This window comes from Cavia porcellus, unplaced genomic scaffold (assembly GCF_034190915.1).
Source record: "Cavia porcellus strain 051 isolate PalLab524CR breed Dunkin Hartley unplaced genomic scaffold, mCavPor4.1 scaffold_26, whole genome shotgun sequence".
In the NCBI taxonomy this organism is placed as follows: Eukaryota; Metazoa; Chordata; class Mammalia; order Rodentia; family Caviidae; genus Cavia; species Cavia porcellus.
Window position 1 is genome coordinate 24,998,891 of NW_026947509.1, and position 20,362 is coordinate 25,019,252.

Consider the following 20,362-nt stretch of genomic DNA (forward strand, 5'->3'; position numbering starts at 1 on the left):
TTTTTTTTTTTGGTACTGGGAATTGAACTCGGGACCTCACACTTTCCAGGCAGATTTTTTTTTTGTCTTTTTGAAGCAGGGTTTCACTACGCAGTTCAGGCTGGCCTTGAACTCGCAGTGTTCCTCTTGCTTTAGCCTCCTAAGTACAGGAATTACAGGCACGTGCACCACACCTGGCTTGGTTTGTTTTTTGAGATAGTGTCTCACAGCAGAGTTCAGGCTGGTCTCTATTCCTCTTTTGTGGGGGAAGGGTGCTGAAGATTTAATTTAGGGCCCCATACGTAGTAGACTAGTGCTACAATGACTGAATTCCACCCCCATCCTCCTTTTTTTTTTTTCTTTTTTTTAAAATAAAGTCACCAGTATTTAGTCAAGGAGTCTCCCCCTGATTACTTTGTCTATGCTCAGTTACCTTCCAGGCAGCCCTACCACTAAACATCTGGTTGTATTAAATTTTCTTCCCCACACTATAAGGGTTAAATCTCAACACTTAAATGGTTCGCCAAGGCATTTAGTGTCCCCATGACATTTGACTAATGCATATATCATCACATGTATACAGTGAAATATGTTCTGATCTTACTTGTATAATTTTCAACTAACAAACCGTCCAACTAACCATCATGTATATGAAGGTCAAAGAACATTTCTATTCCCTGTACACTTAGCCACTCGTTCCACCCTTTACCTCCATAGGCAACCACTGTTCTCGTTTTCTCCTCTGCACCTCTCTCTCAGTTTATACCCTATGCTGATTTACTGATTTCTTCACCCTAAATTCTGTTTTTTGGGTTTTGCTTTTTTTTCTTGTAACAGGATATTGCTGTATGTTGTTGGCTGGTTTTAATCTCGCTTATGTAGTCCAGGTTGTCCTCGAATTCGTAGCAATCTTTCTGCCTCAGCTTCCTGAGTGCTTTGTCACCCTAAATTAAGTTAGTCTGTTCTTGAATTTCATGTAAAATCATTCGTTGTACACATATTCTTGTGTCTCACTTTTGCATAATGCTTTTGAGATTCCCCTATTTGAATGTATTAGGATTACTCTTTTTTTCCTCAAGTAATATTTGAAGTTGTGCAGGGTGTCACCTAATTTAAAAAGAATACGGGTGGGTGGCTCAGTGGTAGAGAGCACCTTGGGATTGATCCCTCGTGTAAAAAATATGTATATGTGAATATATCATAATTTATTTGTTCACTTTTGTTGAACATTTGTTTGTGACTATTATGGAAAAGGTTGCAAGGAACAGTTTCAGTACAAGTATTTTGTGAACATAAGTTTTCATTTCTCCTGACTAAATCCCTAGGAATGGAACTAACAGACCATGGGATAAACAGGAATTTATAAGCATATGGCAGTTTTCCAGAGTGATGTCATTTCACACTTGTACCTGTAGTAAGAGTTTGAGTTACTATGTATCTTCAATATTTGGTATTATCAATCTGTCCCATTCTGTAGTGTTCTAAGACTGTAACGTAAGTTGTTTAACTATTGCACGTGGTTCATGGGCTTTTTCCTTTTTTTGTTTTTTCTGGAAAGGGGTGTTTTACTACCCCAGTTAATTCTATAGTGATTTGTTGCACATGCAAACTTGTCCGAAAGATAGTGTCTTTGAAGTGGCATTGCTGACTCAAAAAGTACTGCTAGATTTTTCTTTATTGAGATCATGTTCATTTTTACTTTAATCATCATGTATGGAGTTTCAGGAGTTTTTGTTCCTGTCTGTGGTGCTGGGAATCATACCCAGTTTCTAACAGGGCCAGCAAGCACTCAACCCTGAGCTATATTCACAGCCCATTTAATGTTCTTTTGTCTCTTTCTTTCCTTCACTCTTTCTTAAATCATTTGTTTATCTGTTCATTCATATGAGAGAACTGAACCCAGGGACTCTTTACTGAGCTGCATTGCCTTCCCTTTTTATTTTATTTTTAACGATTTTATTATAGGATCAATCTGTCTCTGTCTTTTGGGGCACAAGATGCTGGGGATCAAAGTCATGACCTCCCGATTACCAGGCAAGCACTTGAGCACTCATCCACTTGAGCTAAATCCCCAGCCCTATTTCTCTCTTTCTGAGACAGGGCATTGCTGTATAGTCTAGGGTGGTCTTGAACTCACCATGCAGCGCACCCTGACCTCAAACTTAGTATGATCCTCCTGCCTTAGCCTCCCTAGTGATGAAATTATAGGCATATACCACCAAACCCAGAGGAAGATCTTTTACAAATGGAAAAGGGACCAAAAGTTGGGGGCTGTTGAGAGTAGAGGGCAGGGATTGAAAAAAAGAATTAAGAGGTGCTGTATGCATGTACCAACTCCCCATGAGGAAATCAGTTTGTGAAGAAGACTTTCCCTACTCCAACATTATTTTAAAATTCTTCCATATTTTCTTTTTCACACTTAAAATCTTTGATGGTTTTAGAATTTTTTCATTATGTACATGACTAGCTAGTTTCCATTCCCATTTACAAAGTAATTCATCTTTTCTTCACTAATTATTTTTCAAAATAGTTTTTTTGTTTTGTTTTACTAATACTCTTTATCATGTTCTAAATCCATACAGATATATTAGTCTATATATGAATAATTTTTTTAAACCATTTTATCTTGTTAGGGAGTGGTACTAAAGTGTGTAAATAAGTATAGCTTCAGATTGTCTTTCATATCTGGTTGGACTTCTACCTTTTTCTACTGTCCTTGTTTATTCTTAAATGTTTATTTCTCCATTTGTATTTTGGAATCAGTGCACCTATTTAAAGGTGTTCTTAATTTTTGTTTTATCAAGTTTATATATTAGGAAGAATTTAGTTTTCCTCAAGTCTTAACAATAGTATATTTATTATTTATTCAAGTTATCTTTTATGTTCTATACTGTTTAATGTTTTCCTCCAATAGATTTTATATGTATCTTTTTTTTTTTTTTGGTTCCAGGGATCAAACTCACAACCTTGTGTTTGCCAAGCAGGCACTTAGGCCGCTGAGCTAAACCCTTGGCCCCTGTATCTTATTTTAAATTTAATCATTAGGGGGCCAAGGATTTAACTCAGTGGCTTAAGCACGTGCCTGGCAAATGCGAGGTCATGAGTTCGATCCCTAATACCAAAAAACAAAAACAAATTTAATCATTAGGTAATTTTTGTGTTTTTATAAATCAGATTTTTTCCTTTCCTTTATTTACTTTGTGGTACTGTGGGTAGAATTTAGGGCCTTATGCATGCTGGGCAAGTGCTGTACCACTGAGCTGTATACCCAGTTCCTGTTATTTTTATTTTGAAGCAGGGTCTCATTAAGTTGCCTGGGCTGGTTTCCAGTTATCCTGTCACAGCCTCCAGAGTAGCTTAGATCACAGGCATGCAGTACCATGTCTATCTTTGGGATCCTTTCTTTCGTTACGTTTTTTTGCTGCCTTTCAAAGAATCCAACTGCATCCATCCCAAGATGAACAGAGATCCTTTTAAACGTCTTCCTGCCTCTGTGCTGGTAGATGTGTAGTACAGTCGTGAGGTAGTCAATCCAGTGAGCACAGCTATACCTTAGAGCACCCATCATTATTCAACCCTGCTCTTAATGAGTAACCGTCACTCCCTGTTCCTCCTCAAGACTTGTGGTGGACGGCCACAGCTCTTTCTCAATGAGCACTGCCTCCCCTGATGGTCCCATTTTGACTTTCCTTTCACATCCCCCTTGTATGCTCATGACCCTATAAAAGACCACATAGCCTGTACGAGTAAGCCGGTCTGGTCTCAGCACCAGAGCAGTCCCTCTCAGGTTTGTTTGGGAATAAGACTATCCTGTTGTGCCCATATCTTTATTTCTTCCGCTTTTTTTCTAATAACCTTTATGTTGAAATTGATTTTCAATTTTATATTTTTCCAGAGGCATACGAAGGTTTATTATAGAAATGAAGTAGTATGCACTCAGTGGATCCTCAAGTGAGGGGCAACTCAAAATTTAACTTCATACCAAGCAAGTTTGTTGAATTTCAGGGATGTTTTGTTTTATTTTGTTTTGTTTTGTTTTGTTTATTGAGACAGGGTCTTGCAATATGGTCCAGGCTGGCCTCGAATTTGTGTTATCCTTCTGCCTCTGCCTCCTGCATGCTGGGATTAGAGACCTGTGCTACCACTCCCAGCGAGTTTCAATAGTCTTTTTTTATTTAATTTTTATGCATATTCCAGGAGTGTGATTTTTGTTTTAAGTTCCAGGGATATGTTGTAATTTAAAAATTAATATTTTTTCTCCTTACTCCTTAATTTTTTATCATATACTGCAAGTATTCCTTGAATTACTTTGAAGATATTTACTTAACCACTTAGAAGAATAAAATAGATATAAAATGTATAAAAAGGAAAACATCCCTTAAATACTGGTAACCAAAATAGCAACTAAGTACATATAGTATGGTTATATTTATTAAAACAAGAAATTGGTGAAGCAAAAAAAAATTAGAAATAATATATTTGTGTATTTTTGCACTTCAAGGTTGTTAAAATACATTGTACCTTGTGCCTTCAAAGCCTGTTTTAACTTCCTAATGTTTTTGCCAGTAGTGTGCAGGTTTCTCTCTGTGGAATGTATCCTCGGATAAAGCAGTTCAGCAAATCAATATAGTTAATCCCTGTGAACCAGCTAGTTTGACAAATACACTCTTGCTCATCTTTTGATCTGGTTTTATATGGATAATTTTGATTAAAATCTATAAAGGTTCTCTCTTTGATGGCCTTGAACAGGTAGTTACTTTTAGCTTTTTCTTCCAACAGAAGAGACGTTCAAACCGCCAAGTTAAGCGAAAAAAATACACCGAGGACCTGGATATAAAGATCACTGATGATGAAGAAGAAGAAGAGGTGGATGTAACTGGTCCAATAAAACCTGAGCCTATCCTTCCTGAACCAGTGCAAGAACCAGATGGCGAGACCTTGCCTTCTATGCAGTTCTTTGTGGTAAGCTGAGAACATAAACAGCTTGAGAGGTTTGTTCTTCTCTTTCAATCATTTGTTGACTGACTGCATCTTTTGCTGCAGGAGAATCCCAGTGAAGAAGATGCAGCTATTGTAGACAAAGTACTTTCTATGCGAATTGTGAAGAAGGAGGTGAGGCCTCTGTCTTTAACGTCAGTTCATAATATTCCGCACACAGCTTTTATTGGATACAGGATGTGTTCCTAGGGCGGACTTCTGTGAGCTAATGGAGAAAAGTTAGCCAGAAAATAGTAATTGTCTTATGGCCTCTTCTTTTACTCATCTGTTTCTGATGTGTAAATGCTCCTTTTTTTCAGTTATCAAGACCCTTTAGTATTAAAGTATCAAGTGAGTTCTTGAGTCAAAAATATATTCAGATTATTAGGATCAAGTTTGGCCATGTGGGGTTAAAATTAAAGATTCTTTTACAAACTGGGGATTAATGACTGAGATTTCTTTCTTTCTTCTCAGCTTCCTTCTGGACAATATACTGAAGCAGAAGAATTCTTTGTCAAGTACAAGAACTAGTACGTTAACTATGTAAAAAGCTTTTCACTTTAGATTCCACGAGGATTGTGTAAAGATCTCTTGTGTAGACCATTAGGGGTGGGAAGGTGTCCCTTTTTGTAGACTCCTGTCCCAAACTACCATTGTTGCTGTGGAAAAAAAACATGAAGAAAATCAGGAACTGAAATTCCTGTTACTGTTTCTTTGTAGGAAAGTGGAATGGGATTGGTCTTTTCTTTTTTTTTTTTTTTTTTTTTTTTTTTTTCATTTTTATCGGTACCGGGGATCGAACTCACGACCGCCTGCTTGCAAGGCAGGTGCTTATGCCACTGAGCTAAACCTCCAGCCCCTGGATTGGTCTTTTCTATGTTAGTGTGCCCCTAAGGTCTTGTTCTTACAGTGTGGTCTCTGGGCCATCAGCGTTAGCATTACTTGAGTGCTGTTTGGAAACATGACTGTTCTTGCACAGCCCAGACGAAGCAGTTTGCATATCAGTTCAGACTGATCTAAGCTGTTTCCAGTTTAAGCATACATTTGTCAGGTCTACTGCTGGTTGGTCCTGAAATCTCAAGCACTAGCCTGCCATTTTCCTTTCTCACACCTTAATAGTTTGTTTCCATTCTCTTTAGCTCTTATCTGCACTGTGAATGGGCTACTATCTCTCAGTTAGAGAAGGATAAGAGAATCCATCAAAAACTAAAACGCTTCAAAACGAAAATGGCACAGATGAGACACTTCTTCCATGAGGTAATTAAGAATCAATGTGGCCTATCATTTCTTTCATAGAAGCACAAATTAAAAACTTATAGTTTGTCTACATAGGTATAAAATCTTAATTTTGATTTATTTACTTTTGATTGTTCCGTGCTTTGTTTTCCTAAGTTTAAGTATGGCCTGCCTGTTATTTATAGGGTTCAGTATTGTGAAATTAACTTAACATGCATGAAGTGTTTCCAGAAGGGATGACAAAGTGACCTCAGGGTCACTCGAGGTACTCATCTACTTCTAATGTCAGTATTTAGCTCTTGATGGTGTTTTTAGACATAAGCAGCCCTATCATGAAGAGAAAACACTTTCTCAAATTTCTAATTTCTAATCCAGTACTAATAGAGATAGTGGTTAAGGAGTTTTTAGTTGCCTGTATCCAGGGTTAGTACTAATTGAGCAGTAGCAGAAGACGGGTAAAGAAATATGTCCATTATTTGACAGTTTGGAGGTTATTCATAACCTTGACTTGTAATTGTATGATGCAACTAGAAAGAAGAATGGAATGTGGATAGACAGGTAGAATGGAGGAATGGATATCGCATGTGTTCAAAATGCTTGGGAAAGTTTGAGTATGAGGTAGACTAGGAAAATAGTTGCAAAGAGCTGTCACATCAAGAGAAATTCTTTAAAACATGTGAATAGAGTATGTTTATGTGTTTTATAGCAATGATTTAGGAAGGAAAGGATTCTTAGACAAAGAGTGGTGAATCCAAAACATAGAGGGAGTGGTTAACCTCTATTAGGGAAAAAAGATGCTTTTTGTGGTAACTGTGAGAAAATAATCAGATACAGGTAAGTTTGTAGGTCTTAATAATGTGGAAATGAGGAACTCTCATTGGATCAGAATATTTTGAAGAGTAATCTTTTACAGGTGAGGTAGAGAGGATTGGCTTACTGGCAGTGGTTTTGTTTTTATCTCAATTGTTTGGTTTCACAATTATCTAGGATGAAGAACCTTTCAATCCAGACTATGTAGAGGTGGATAGGATATTGGATGAATCTCACAGTATTGATAAGGATAATGGTGAGGTGAGTTGAGGCATGGAGGAACATGAAAATCCTCTTCAAGACTGCTGGGGGTCTGCTCACTAATCCCTTATTTTCAGATATGACTCAAAAATCCTGTGGACTAAAAGGTATTTCTGGATTTTTCTGTGGTATCTGTAGAAATAAAATGGAAAGGTAAGAATGTGGGGAGGCTAAAAAGAAACATTTCCACAAGATTTTAGCTACTAGTCATTCATTTTTGCCTTATTTTCTCTCAGATTTTATGTGGAAAACCCTAGACATTCATTTGGATGTTGAGTATGAGGTTCAGAAAGGAGAACTTCACAAATTCATAAGTTTATGAATATGAAAATAGTGGAATAAACTAGCTTGCTCCATATCATGCGTTTAGTAAATTTTTTTTTTCATAATGGGAATCGAACTCACAACCTCAGGCTTGCCAGGCAGGCACTGTACCACTGAGCTATATCTCCGGCCCTAATAAACAAAATTTTTATCACCTGTGATAGTAACCAATAGAGAAAAAGTGTAGCTTGTTAAGATGTCAGTGCTAGGGGCTGGGGATTTAGCTCAGTGGCATAAGCGCCTGCCTTGCAAGTGTGTGGTTGTGAGTTCGATCCCTGGTACCGATAAAAACGAAAAAGACAAAAAAAAAAAAAAAAAAAAAAGATGTCAGTGCTGAGTGGTGAGCTGGGCTTATGAGCTAAGTGACTTCCTTCCATACATCACTCTAACAGGACCTAGAAGTTGAATTCTCTCTCTAATTGTAAACTTTAGTCTGGTTTATAAAACTTTAGCATGTCTCAGTCAGAAACTTAAGTGTCTAGAACCAATTACATTTCACTATCTTCAAATCCTAACAAATATGCTTCAGTTAACATATATTCTGGGAGGTAGGAGTTACACTGTGTGTTCATTTATGGGATGTGATTGGAGTGTAGACCAGTTAATAAAATAATTGACTTGGAGATTTTGGCCTTCCTAGCTTTGAAAATCTTATGCTCTCCACCACTATGCTTAATCTTCTAGAAGCAATCAGCCTTGGATTGGTCCCTTTGCAATGGTCTAGCTGTCATAAGAGGCGAAAATGTCTTGGCACCCTGTTTCGTGATTTATGCTCCCAATATTGAATAATAACATTGTATATGCATTTTCCTCCTCCAAAGTAGGCTTAACTGGTCATCTATTTTATATTATCTAAAAGTAGAAATAAATATTACAAATACTGTCATCCTTAGGCAAGTAAATTATGATGTTGGAAGTATATGACCTGTGTATGATTTTGTGTAGTATGACCTCGGTAGTTATAGTAAACAAAAGACAAAAGAACAGGTGAATTGGTTGTAAGGATTGCTTAGTCAGTGATTGTTTCCAGAGACTTTCACACTTGATGCTTTCTGTTTTAAGGACTATTCTGTGAATTGAAAGAGATTTCTGTTGTTTACACTAAGCCTCCTCTAGTCAAAGGAAGTATTGTCGCATCAGTCATCCTGAATAGTAAGACTAGCAGCTGCTTTCCTCCTTAAGTGAAAGGCTTGTAGACTAGTGCTGTAGGTGGAGTGTTAGTGTTTCCTCTTCCTCTTAGCTTGTACTTCCTGTCTTTAATGATCCTTTCTGTAATTAGCTCATAGTTTGCTGGGAAATTTCTTTCCCATTCCATGATGCTCTTGAAGTGAGTGCATCTACACTTAAAGATCTAAGGACTCCAGAGCTCAATGAAGTCGGCCCTTATATTCTCCCACAGGCTACCTGCTCTTCATCCTAAAGGTTGCTTCATCCTAAAGGTTCTGTGGTATCAAATGTGGTACTAGAAAAATAATATAGGCCCCACGTGGTGACACATGCTTGTAATCCAGCATGTGGAGGCTAGGGCAGGAGGATCAACACAAGCTTGAGGCCAGCCTGGACTGCATAGTGAGATTCTGACCAAAAAAAAAAAAAAAAAGGCATAGACTCGAACCCTATCTTCTAATTTCAGCACAGCATAGGAAAAGAGTAGCTTGGTCCTGCCCAATCTATTTGATTAATGAGTATGTTTTAATGCTTAATGTTCTATGAAATACTGGGTAGAAGTTTTTCTTTTAGAAGTGTTTCTGATAAAACGCCTAGAAGAATGATCAAAGCCATAGTGTGTCATGTCAGTAGGTGAACCTGTGGTTGGTGTGTTCAGCCTTTTTCAGCACCTTTTAGTTCCCCACACTTTGTATCTGATTTTGTAGTCTGATTCTTATTCTTTAACCACAGCTGGGAACACAGAATCAGTTTGTCAAAGCTTTGGTTTCTTCTCTCCTAGCCTGTAATTTACTACCTGGTGAAATGGTGTTCTTTGCCTTATGAGGATAGTACATGGGAGCTGAAGGAGGATGTCGATGAGGGCAAGATTCGAGAATTCAAGCGAATCCAGTCCAGGCACCCAGAACTCAAAAGGGTGGTAAGTGTATTTGCGTTTAACAAGTAAATGTATAGATAGAGAGGCCTATTTTATGCAATGCTTTCATTTTTTCCCCTATAAAAGTGTTGCCATTTTGGGGCTGTTGTTTATATAGCTTTTTGTTATGGAAATTTTCTTTATTATTATAGAAAATTTCAAACATACAAAGGTTGAAGAAATAGTATAATTTACCCATTATGTAGCCATCATTTTCTTACCCATTTGTTGCCTAGTTTCTTGGGTTACTTTAAAACAAATTGAAGATTCCTTTATTTCATGTGTGATTATTTCAATGTTTGTGTTTAAAACATAATACCTTTTTTTTTTCCTTTGTGGTATCGGGAATCGAACTCACGGCCTCACACTTGCCAGCTTATGCCGCTGAGCTAAATCCCCTGCTGACAATACCATTATTGTATCCAAAAGATTTTGTCAATCAAATACCAATCACTGGCACTATACAAATTTCTTGTTACTGAATTGCGTTCTAAACAGGGTCCATATATTGCTCAGTTAATGTGTTTTGAGCCTCTCTTTTAGTTCTTCCTTCTGTAGGATTTATTCATAATCTGAAGATTTTATTCTCTTTAGTACCTTTTAATGTGCTTTATTTTTCCTTTATTTTCCAGTTTTCAGAATAGTGAAGTAGTTAGTTCTCTAATATCCTCCAAAAGTGACTAATGTGTTTTTTTTAATTTTTAACATTTAGAACTCTTAGATTTGACAGATTTCCGTACAAACAATAATGTTTTTTGTCTGTAACTACCAGAATCATCTATCATGTCTTATCTAATTTTATTACTGTCTGCATCCTATTTATTCAGATTTTGTATTTTTTAGAACCGTCCACAGGCAAATGCCTGGAAAAAACTGGAGCTGTCACATGAATATAAAAACAGAAACCAGTTACGAGAATATCAGTTGGAGGGAGTCAATTGGCTGCTCTTTAATTGGTATAACAGGTAAAGAGGAGGGTGGGTTCATAAAATGTAGGATTAGTTTAAGATTATTTTTGACTCATTTTCTGTTGAAAGAATTTCTTCCTAAGTACATTATTTTTAGAGACTGTATTTTTTTTTTTTTTTTTTGACATGCTTTTTTCCCCCCTGGTAAATCTGCAGGCAGAACTGCATCCTGGCTGATGAGATGGGATTGGGCAAAACTATTCAGTCCATTGCCTTCTTGCAGGAAGTATATAACGTGGGCATCCACGGCCCCTTCTTGGTCATTGCTCCTCTGTCCACCATTACTAATTGGGAACGAGAGTTCAACACCTGGACTGAGATGAATACTATTGTGTATCACGGCAGCCTGGCCAGCCGGCAGATGATTCAGCAGTATGAGATGTACTGCAAAGACTCACGGGTAAGTTACACATTTTGCCAAGACTGTAGGTTAGAAAACAGGCCAAGGAACCTAGTGTTTTGGTGACTAGATATGAGTTAGTACTTTCTTTGAGGTTCTCTGTGATCTGCACTGCAATGGGTAGAGCCTTGTTTTGACTCTGGTATTTTTACCCAATAGACATCTTGATTCAGTAGGAGTTTTGATATATGAATATATACATTTTAAATAGATTTTCACCAGTTTTGATGAGTTTTACATTATTTCTCAGTGAAATTCATTTAACCACCTAAATTTCTTAATTTTTTATGACAATGAACTTAAACATCTGTTTTTTTTCTGTTGTTTTTTCTTAGTCTGCTGAAATTTTCATTAAGATCCTTTATATTTTCTATGTATATTTAGAAAAGAATGAACTACCTACTCATCCTGTATTAATACTGAATTTTACTGTTTATGTGCTATTAGTTTTGTTTTGTGGTTTCTATTTCTTTTTGTCTTTTTTTTTCTTTTTCCTTTTTATCGGTACCGGGGATCAAACTCACAACTGCCTGCTTGCAAGGCAGGCGCTTATGCTGCTGAGCTAAATCTCCAGCCCCTGTGGTTTCTGTTTCTTCCACACCAAATTTTCTCATCACCTTTTGCAGATCTTAGATACTCATGGTAACATATTTGTGTTGTCTATTAGTTACTTCCACTGTACTTTTCTTCTGTATATCTCAGCATTGCCCAACATTTGTGGATATCACTTTTAACCAACAAAGATCTAGGACAGAGACACATAAGTTAGGCATATCAGAGTCAGAAGTCTCTAGCTTTATCCTGTAAGATCTGTCATTTCCCACGAACGTAAATATGGTTAAAAAAAAAAAAAGGCAGTGTATCTTAAATACAGTGATTTGACAATGTGTATCAGGTTTATAAACCACAGTGAAGGTGGGTGGTGGTACATTTCATATTTGATGTTAAACCTGCCTCAATATAGAAAAGTAATTTAGAAGACATCAGTTAATAATTTTTATTAGGCTTTTTCTCACTTTGCTGCCTTCATGCTTAGGGGCGCCTTATCCCAGGCGCATACAAGTTTGATGCCCTGATCACCACTTTTGAGATGATTTTGTCGGACTGTCCTGAGCTTCGTGAAATTGAATGGCGTTGTGTCATCATTGATGAAGCCCACCGACTAAAAAACCGTAATTGCAAGCTGCTTGATAGTCTCAAGCACATGGACCTGGTGAGTGTTCCATACTCCGCTGTGGGCACCAGAACCCACTTTTACCACTATTTGACTATAAAATGAAAATAACCCTAAATTAGAGGAAGAGAGGGTAGGAATCTTGAGTGGTGGGTATAACCTATTGGAACAGTAACCTGAAAGTCCTACAAAAGTTGTAAATTTTAGAATCAGAAATGAATTGCAGTGGTTCTCAGCCAAAAGGAGCCAAGGGAGACTTTTAGTTACTTGTTCCTGCATAACATAGTACTTCCAAACGTACTGCCTTAAAAACAACTTTCTTAATTGTCTTGCGCACTTAGGCCAGCTCAGCTGAGTTGTTCTGATGCTCGTCTTGACTCTGAATTCTGCTGCAGCTGGCAGTTAGCACTGTTCTGGGTTGGGTGCTAGGTTGAACTGCGCATGGCCTTTTTGTCCTCTATGAGCCAGATGGGCTTCTTTACAAGATAATCTAAGGGCAGTTTCAAAAGGGCAAAAGTGGGAGCCACAAGGCCTTTAAGAGTGGCTGTAGTACTCATACAATTCTGTGTCCACTGTATTGTATTTTCTATAGCAAGTCGCAAAGCATGCCTAGATTTAAAAGGCGACCACTGAGAAGATGAGCTACAAGGAATTAATTAATGATCATATTAAATCCAGCAGAAATGCATTTTCTAGGAAGGGGCAGATTAGGATATTTGTGGGGAATTGAGTGTAGGAGATGCAAATGATACTGGAAAAAACATACCATGAGGTACTTCCTTGTGTGGTTATAAACATGAAATTTATGTTACGTTGTTATTTATGTTAAATAATACCAGGGAGGTTATTAAATGTCTTATGTTATCAAAGCGGAGAGGGAAAGTGAAAGAAAAATTTAGACAGTAATGTGGTTCTGTGCCATCATTTTACAGTTAAAGGTATTAAGGCTAAAGATCATATTTTCAGTGAAAGCCCCTAGAGGTCCTTTGTGTCTTTGAATTTTATCATTCTTCTGTTTTCTCCATTTCTAGGAACACAAAGTGCTACTCACAGGAACGCCACTGCAAAATACTGTGGAGGAGCTGTTCAGCTTACTTCATTTCTTGGAACCTTCACAGTTTCCCTCAGAATCAGAGTTCCTTAAGGACTTCGGAGATCTCAAGACGGAGGAACAGGTAAGAAATCTGGCGAGGTACAAACTGTGGATCAAAAAGGTCACTGCCATAAGCCCCCAGCACCTTTCTGAACTTCATTTGCAGCATTGTTCAAAACCTGTACTCCTGATAATAGAAACCTCAAATTTTATTCTTTCCCATGTTTCCATATAATGTAAAAATATTTGTACTCAGTTTATCTATTGGTTTATTTTTCTCTGTGTAATGAACCATAGGTTCAGAAGCTACAGGCCATTCTGAAGCCAATGATGCTGAGAAGACTCAAAGAGGATGTTGAAAAAAACTTGGCTCCTAAACAGGAAACCATTATCGAAGTAGAGCTGACTAACATCCAGAAGAAATACTACCGTGCTATTTTAGAGAAGAACTTCTCCTTCCTGTCCAAGGGCGCAGGTCATACCAACATGCCCAATCTGCTCAACACCATGATGGAGTTGCGCAAGTGCTGCAACCACCCCTATCTCATCAATGGTGAGGGGACTGCTTGTGTTTGAGTTCTCAGCAATAACTTCTCTGCTAACGTCTTGTAGAGTGGATGCATTGACTGTCCATCAAGTTTGTAGGTGGGGTCTCAGTGGTATGATAAGGTTTAAAAGAGATTCTAACACATGGACCATCATTCTCTATTTTTTTCCATCCTCTTGAATCTGCATAATCTCCAAATATAAATAGGGATTTACTGTTTAGAATTTCAGAAGAACTCTTAAGTATGAGGCAGAAAGATGATCCTAAATTCAAACCCAGCATAATGAATTAGTGACTTAGTGATACCCTATTCCAAATGAAAATGGCAAAAAGAGACTGAGCTCAGTGCAAAGGACTGAGGTGCAGTCTTGTGTACAAAAATCTGGATAAATGTCCTTTCTGATGGTTTTTTTTGGGGGGGGGTTCCTTTGTTATGGTAATGTGGCTTATATGTTTCATCTTGGCCTTTATCCATGTGTTTACTTTTTTTTTTTTTTTTTTTGGTACCACCGGGGATTGAACTCACGACCTCAGGCTTGCCAGGCAGGCGCTTATGCCACTGAGCTAAATCCCCAGCCCCAATTTACTTATTTTTTTTTTTTTTTAACTCAGTTTACTCAGGTAAGGCCTGCCTTTCTTGGAATATTTTATCTAACACAATGAATGATAGTTTAGAATTTTTTGGTGCTAGACTTCTGTGTGTAAGAAATGTTGATCTCAAAAGTAAACTTTAATATGTTGTCACTGAATCTGTCAAGTTTGTTCTTTTTTTGATAGGTGCAGAAGAAAAGATACTAACAGAATTTCGAGAAGCTTCCCATATTATACCTCATGACTTCCACCTTCAGGCCATGGTTCGTTCAGCAGGCAAATTAGTTCTTATTGACAAGTTACTTCCAAAACTCAAAGCTGGTGGCCATAAAGTTCTGATATTCTCCCAGATGGTACGCTGCCTAGATATTCTAGAGGATTACCTAATCCAGAGGAGGTAAGAAAAGAGTCATCTAAGTCTTGTAGTTACACTATCTGCATTAAGCTAAAAAAGAGTGTAAAGTGAGTGTTAAGAGTGCTTGCCTATCATGTGTGAGGCTCTGGGTTTGATCCCAATCAAGACAAAAATAGAGGAAAAACCTGGGTTTAATTATAGTTGGTATAAGAGAAAGTTTAAAGATTCTCAACTCGACTTAATATGGTTGCTGGCCAGATAGATATATGGGAGAACAAGTATCAATTTTTGCCTGCTTTTTTTGTTTTTTTCTGCTTAGCCACTTGAATTTTTTCTGTGCCCCCATACAGGTACTTATATGAACGCATTGATGGGAGAGTTAGAGGCAATCTTCGCCAGGCGGCCATTGACCGCTTCAGCAAGCCTGATTCAGATCGCTTTGTCTTCTTGTTATGCACTCGTGCTGGTGGGCTTGGTATTAATCTTACAGCTGCTGATACCTGTATCATCTTTGATTCAGATTGGAATCCACAAAATGACCTGCAGGTAAATAAAACTACTATTTTTACCCACCTAATAATCTAGAAAGCTTTCAAGAAACCTAAGCTTTCAAGAAACTCAAGGTCTCTCAGAAGTGCCTGTCTTGTGGAGAGTATAGAATTATTTACCAAGAGGGGGCAGTTAGGTCAGGGATCAGCAAGCTTTCTGTGTAGAAGCAATGCTAAATGGTTGTGGGTTTGGTTGGCCATGCGGTCTGTGTTGCAAATAGTTATCTCTTCTCCTATAGCACAAAGTCAGCCATAATTACTACTTAAATGACCAACTGGGTCAATAAAACTTTAGAGAAACAGATATCTGCACAGTCTCTATTCTTTACTGTGATTGTGACTATTCTACATGATGGGGCAATGATTTCATCTTAAAGTTCACTTTGGCTTTCGAGTTGTTCTCATGACTGCTTTATAAATGTGAAATACTCTGATATTGTATGTCTTCTCCTTCCCCATTTCCATTACTTTCATGTTATCTTTTTGCTTTCCTTTCTTAAAACCAGGCCCAAGCACGATGTCATCGAATTGGGCAGAGCAAAGCTGTGAAGGTGTACCGTCTTATCACTCGTAATTCCTACGAGAGGGAGATGTTTGATAAAGCTAGCCTCAAGTTGGGATTGGATAAGGCTGTGCTTCAGTCCATGAGTGGTCGGGATGGCAACATTACTGGAGTAAGTTAAGTCTATAAGCTTATAGTGGGACACAGTGATAGATGGAGCTGAAAGCTATTTTTGCCAGGCATGGTGGTACATACCTGTAATCCCAGTACTGGCAAGGGAGAAATGACAAGGCCAACTAGCTGGGCATGGTGGCTTATGCATGTAATCCCAGCACTCAGGAGGCTGAGGCAGGAGGATCATTGAGAGTTCGAAACCAGCCTGGGCTACAAAGTGAGCTTAAGGCCAGCCTGAACTACATAGAGAGACCTTGTCTCAAAAAGAAAAAGAAAAAAAAAAAAGACAAGGCCAACTTGAGTTACACAGTAAGGACCCCATCTCAAAGAACAAAAAAAAGCTATTTTAGTATAAGGATCCAACTACCTTGTTTGGATTCTCAATTACTATTTACTTTTTTCGAGCTCTATTTCATTTATAATTAACAAATACCAATTGGATCATAATTTCTTATAGTACAAAAGCTAAAATATTATGGCATGGTTAGATAATATTCTCTCAGTCTCTCAGTAGGCTTTTCATTTCTCTCTTGGTTTTTGCAGATCCAACAGTTCTCTAAGAAGGAGATTGAAGATCTCTTAAGAAAAGGAGCCTATGCAGCCATAATGGAGGAAGATGATGAGGGTTCAAAGTTTTGTGAAGAGGACATAGACCAGATCTTGTTAAGACGAACTACAACCATCACCATTGAATCTGAAGGAAAAGGTTCTACCTTTGCCAAGGCATGTTCAGATTGCTTTCTGCTTGTTTTTTGGTTTGATTTGGATTGGTTTGGTTTCTTAAGATAGAGTCTTGCCGTATTAAGACTAGGCTTGTACTTGTGATTCTTGTGCCCAGCCCCCTGATAGCTGGAATAATAGGCACATGATACCATATTGGGCTCCAGGGGATGTTCTGTTTGTTTCAGATGCTAGAAAAACATCTAGAATCTCCAAGATTTAAATACGTCTTTAAAATGTGATTTATTTCCCATTGCTCTAAAAGGTGTTTAGTTTACTTTATCTTTGTTTCTCACTAGGCAAGCTTTGTTGCTTCCGAAAATAGGACAGATATTTCTCTGGATGATCCCAACTTTTGGCAAAAGTGGGCCAAAAAGGCTGATCTAGACATGGACCTGCTTAATAGCAAGGTGAGTTTATTCTTCTTTGAGGAAGTTAGTGCAGAAGACCCAATATTTTCAGTCTTAATAACTGTTCTGATTCTTCAGTACTAATTGTAGTGTGTGATAATTAGTATACAAAAATCTACCTAAGAGGACCTGGATAATACACATTTACATTTACTTTTCTTCCTGGGTCCCAAGAACCAGAGATCTAGATTCATTTAATGTCATTTTTAAGAAATCAGTTTTCCATGTTACATCCAAATATATTTCAGTGTGTAACTTTCTTTTCCCATGAGCATATCAATATGAGAGTAATAATCTCCTGTTCTCTACATAGAATAACTTGGTGATTGACACACCTAGAGTACGGAAACAGACGCGCCACTTCAGCACCTTGAAAGATGATGACCTGGTAGAATTTTCTGACTTGGAGAGTGAAGATGATGAGCGGCCACGCTCGCGCAGACATGACCGGCATCATGCCTACGGGCGCACTGACTGCTTTCGGGTGGAAAAGCACCTCCTGGTGTATGGGTAAGAACCCATCTTTCCTTGAGAAGTGGCGCATCTCTGTTCTGATGCTGTTGTCTTTCAAATTAGAGGCTGTGACAAAGTGGGGATCATTGAAAAATTTTTGCCTTAGAAACAGTTCATTTTATTCTGTTGCCATACTTTGCAAGATTTTGTGTCATATTTCTTGGGAGATACAATTTTGGGAGTCACAGAACTATCATTGAATTAGAGTTCCCTGAGAAGCATTAATAGTGTCCTTTGCTCTTCTGTTAGTTGGGGACGGTGGCGAGATATTTTGTCTCATGGACGCTTCAAGCGGCGTATGACTGAACGAGATGTGGAGACCATATGCCGTGCCATCCTCGTGTACTGTCTTTTGCACTATCGTGGGGATGAAAATATTAAAGGCTTCATCTGGGACTTGATTAGCCCTGCTGAAAATGGCAAAACAAAAGAATTGCAAAATCATTCAGGTAATTATCAACTCCTTACTTTTCATCTTTTCAGAAGTTATCTAGTCCTCTTCAGGTCTAAGGGTTTTTCTCAATCCAAGTCTTCCATGTCACCCCTTGCCCAGGTCTGTCTATCCCTGTGCCCCGTGGACGAAAGGGGAAGAAAGTCAAATCGCAAAGTACTTTTGATATCCATAAAGCAGACTGGATCCGGAAATATAACCCTGACACTCTCTTCCAAGATGAGAGTTACAAGAAGCACTTAAAACATCAATGTAACAAGTAAGGGTAGAATTCAGCAAAGATATTTCCCACCTCACACTTCTACAGTCACTAAATCAACTCCTCTACTCTTCCTCCTAGGGTCCTGTTGCGAGTGCGAATGCTATACTACCTGAGGCAGGAGGTCATTGGCGACCAGGCAGAAAAGGTGTTAGGGGGTGCTATTGCCAGGTAAAACTTTTCTCTGTATTTTTTAATATGCCCTGCCTTATTCCTGGATTGATTGGTGTGCTTATTCCTTTCTATACTGTCTTTGAAATATCTTATAATTAACATCTGTGTAGCTAGCTGACTATAGACTAAAACCTCTATATAAACTGTGAGTCAAATAACCGTTAAATCTGGGTGTCAAATCTTTAGTCCTATATTTGACAGTGGTGCAGGGAAATAGGACAGAACATTTAAATTAAAAGGCAAAAAATAAATTTAAAAAAATTTTTAAATAAAAAATAAAAATAAATAAATTAAAGGGCAATGACTGTAATTATCTTCCCAAGGACTGTCACTTTAATTTTCACCCTGTTTCACTGACTGTGCCCTTTTATACCTTCAGTGAGATTGACATATGGTTCCCAGTAGTGGATCAGCTAGAAGTTCCAACAACATGGTGGGACAGTGAAGCTGATAAGTCCCTGCTCATTGGAGTCTTTAAACATGGTAGGTGCCTCCTCCTAGCTTCTCTCTCCCATTGAAGATTTATGTTAGCAAATGGAATATTTAGCAAAATGCTCATGACAAAGAAATGATTTCTTTCATTAATTTTCAGTAAATTTATATTTGAATAAGAAACTTGTTCTTAAATATACAGAGCCAAGCAGTTTATTTATCTAAATAGATGTTCCAAGAAAGACCAGATGGATAGCTAAATCTCAAGGTAGGGGGTCTCCCATCTGTTCTGTAATCACTGCTACCAGTGTATTACCTCACAGTGTTGTGTGGTCTAAGATAAAGTTCAGCAAATTTGGGACTGTAATGCTTGCCCACTCCTGTTAATAACCACAGTAAAGCGGGGCATGGTGGTTTATGCCTGTAACCCCATTATTGCGGAGGCTGAGGCAGAAGTATTGCCATGAGTTCAAGGCCTGACGAGGCTATGTAGTGAGTTCAAGGCTAGCCTGAACTACATAGTGAGACCCTGACTCCAAAACAAAAGCAAAAAGTTAATTTGTATGACTTTCCTGTAGCTTGCTGAAAGGGTTAGATCTCTCTTCACTGTCCCATTTGTCTGGATGTGCACTAGTCATGCTGATGTAGGTGAGACTATTTCCTTTGCAATGTTGGCTTATACCAAATTCTGGACACTAAAAGGAATGGGTAGTAACTTTCAGTATTTTTGTGTATAGGGTTATCTTTTCCTTTTGAAAAACATCCTTTTTAACACAGCCTGGCACACTTGAGGCCCTGGGTTCATTCCTGAGCCCCTTGCCTCCAAAAAGCCCTCTTTTTTATGTTTATAAAATAAAAGTAATAACACTTAATGTATGTGTTTTTGAAAAGTTGTGGGTAAGGAAAACTGAACAGTTGTGAGATACAGACATGTCCAGACATCCTGAAATATGTTTATTCATTCACTGTTCATCAGAATTTACTGAATACTTAATTCCAGGTATAGGTTTCTTATTCTTCATTTGAGATTATGTGATCTGTCCTTAAATAATTTCATTGTACTTTCTCATCTGTTCAATAAAGTTGATGATAGAAAGATTACCAGTTAAGGAACTATAGAGCTATATTATTATATAAATTGGTGGAAGCTGGGCATGGCAGCACATGCCTATAATCTCAGCACTCAGGAGGCTGAAGCAAAATGGTTACCTTGAGTTTGAGGCCAGCCTGGACTATGTCGTGAGTTCAAGGGCTACCTGAACTACATAGTGAGACCCTTTTTCAAAAAAAAAAATAAAAAGAAATTCCTTAAATTTGTAACAATCACTAGGTTAAAATTAGCTAACCTGCTATTAAAAAGTTAAGTATGTTAGTAAACCCA

At 37.9% G+C, this 20,362-nt stretch overlaps 1 protein-coding gene across 6 annotated transcripts in view; it reads left to right on the plus strand.

The window, feature by feature from the left end:
- Chd8 (chromodomain helicase DNA binding protein 8) overlaps positions 1–20,362 on the plus strand; it is a 59,203-nt gene that overhangs the window by 28,089 nt on the left and 10,752 nt on the right. For 5 of the 6 annotated variants that reach the window (XM_063236911.1, XM_063236914.1, XM_063236913.1 and 2 more), the window contains exons 6-26: positions 4,759–4,941; positions 5,023–5,091; positions 5,431–5,486; positions 6,096–6,213; positions 7,180–7,263; positions 9,536–9,673; positions 10,514–10,635; positions 10,795–11,038; positions 12,075–12,251; positions 13,244–13,387; positions 13,603–13,858; positions 14,630–14,840; positions 15,149–15,344; positions 15,853–16,020; positions 16,566–16,745; positions 17,042–17,152; positions 17,466–17,662; positions 17,915–18,114; positions 18,195–18,375; positions 18,457–18,546; positions 18,929–19,032. In XM_063236911.1, coding sequence (XP_063092981.1) covers positions 4,759–4,941; positions 5,023–5,091; positions 5,431–5,486; positions 6,096–6,213; positions 7,180–7,263; positions 9,536–9,673; positions 10,514–10,635; positions 10,795–11,038; positions 12,075–12,251; positions 13,244–13,387; positions 13,603–13,858; positions 14,630–14,840; positions 15,149–15,344; positions 15,853–16,020; positions 16,566–16,745; positions 17,042–17,152; positions 17,466–17,662; positions 17,915–18,114; positions 18,195–18,375; positions 18,457–18,546; positions 18,929–19,032 — 3,229 coding nt within the window. The remainder of the gene's footprint in view (positions 1–4,758; positions 4,942–5,022; positions 5,092–5,430; positions 5,487–6,095; positions 6,214–7,179; positions 7,264–9,535; positions 9,674–10,513; positions 10,636–10,794; positions 11,039–12,074; positions 12,252–13,243; positions 13,388–13,602; positions 13,859–14,629; positions 14,841–15,148; positions 15,345–15,852; positions 16,021–16,565; positions 16,746–17,041; positions 17,153–17,465; positions 17,663–17,914; positions 18,115–18,194; positions 18,376–18,456; positions 18,547–18,928; positions 19,033–20,362) is intronic. The other variant, XM_003474519.5, reaches the window with a different exon arrangement.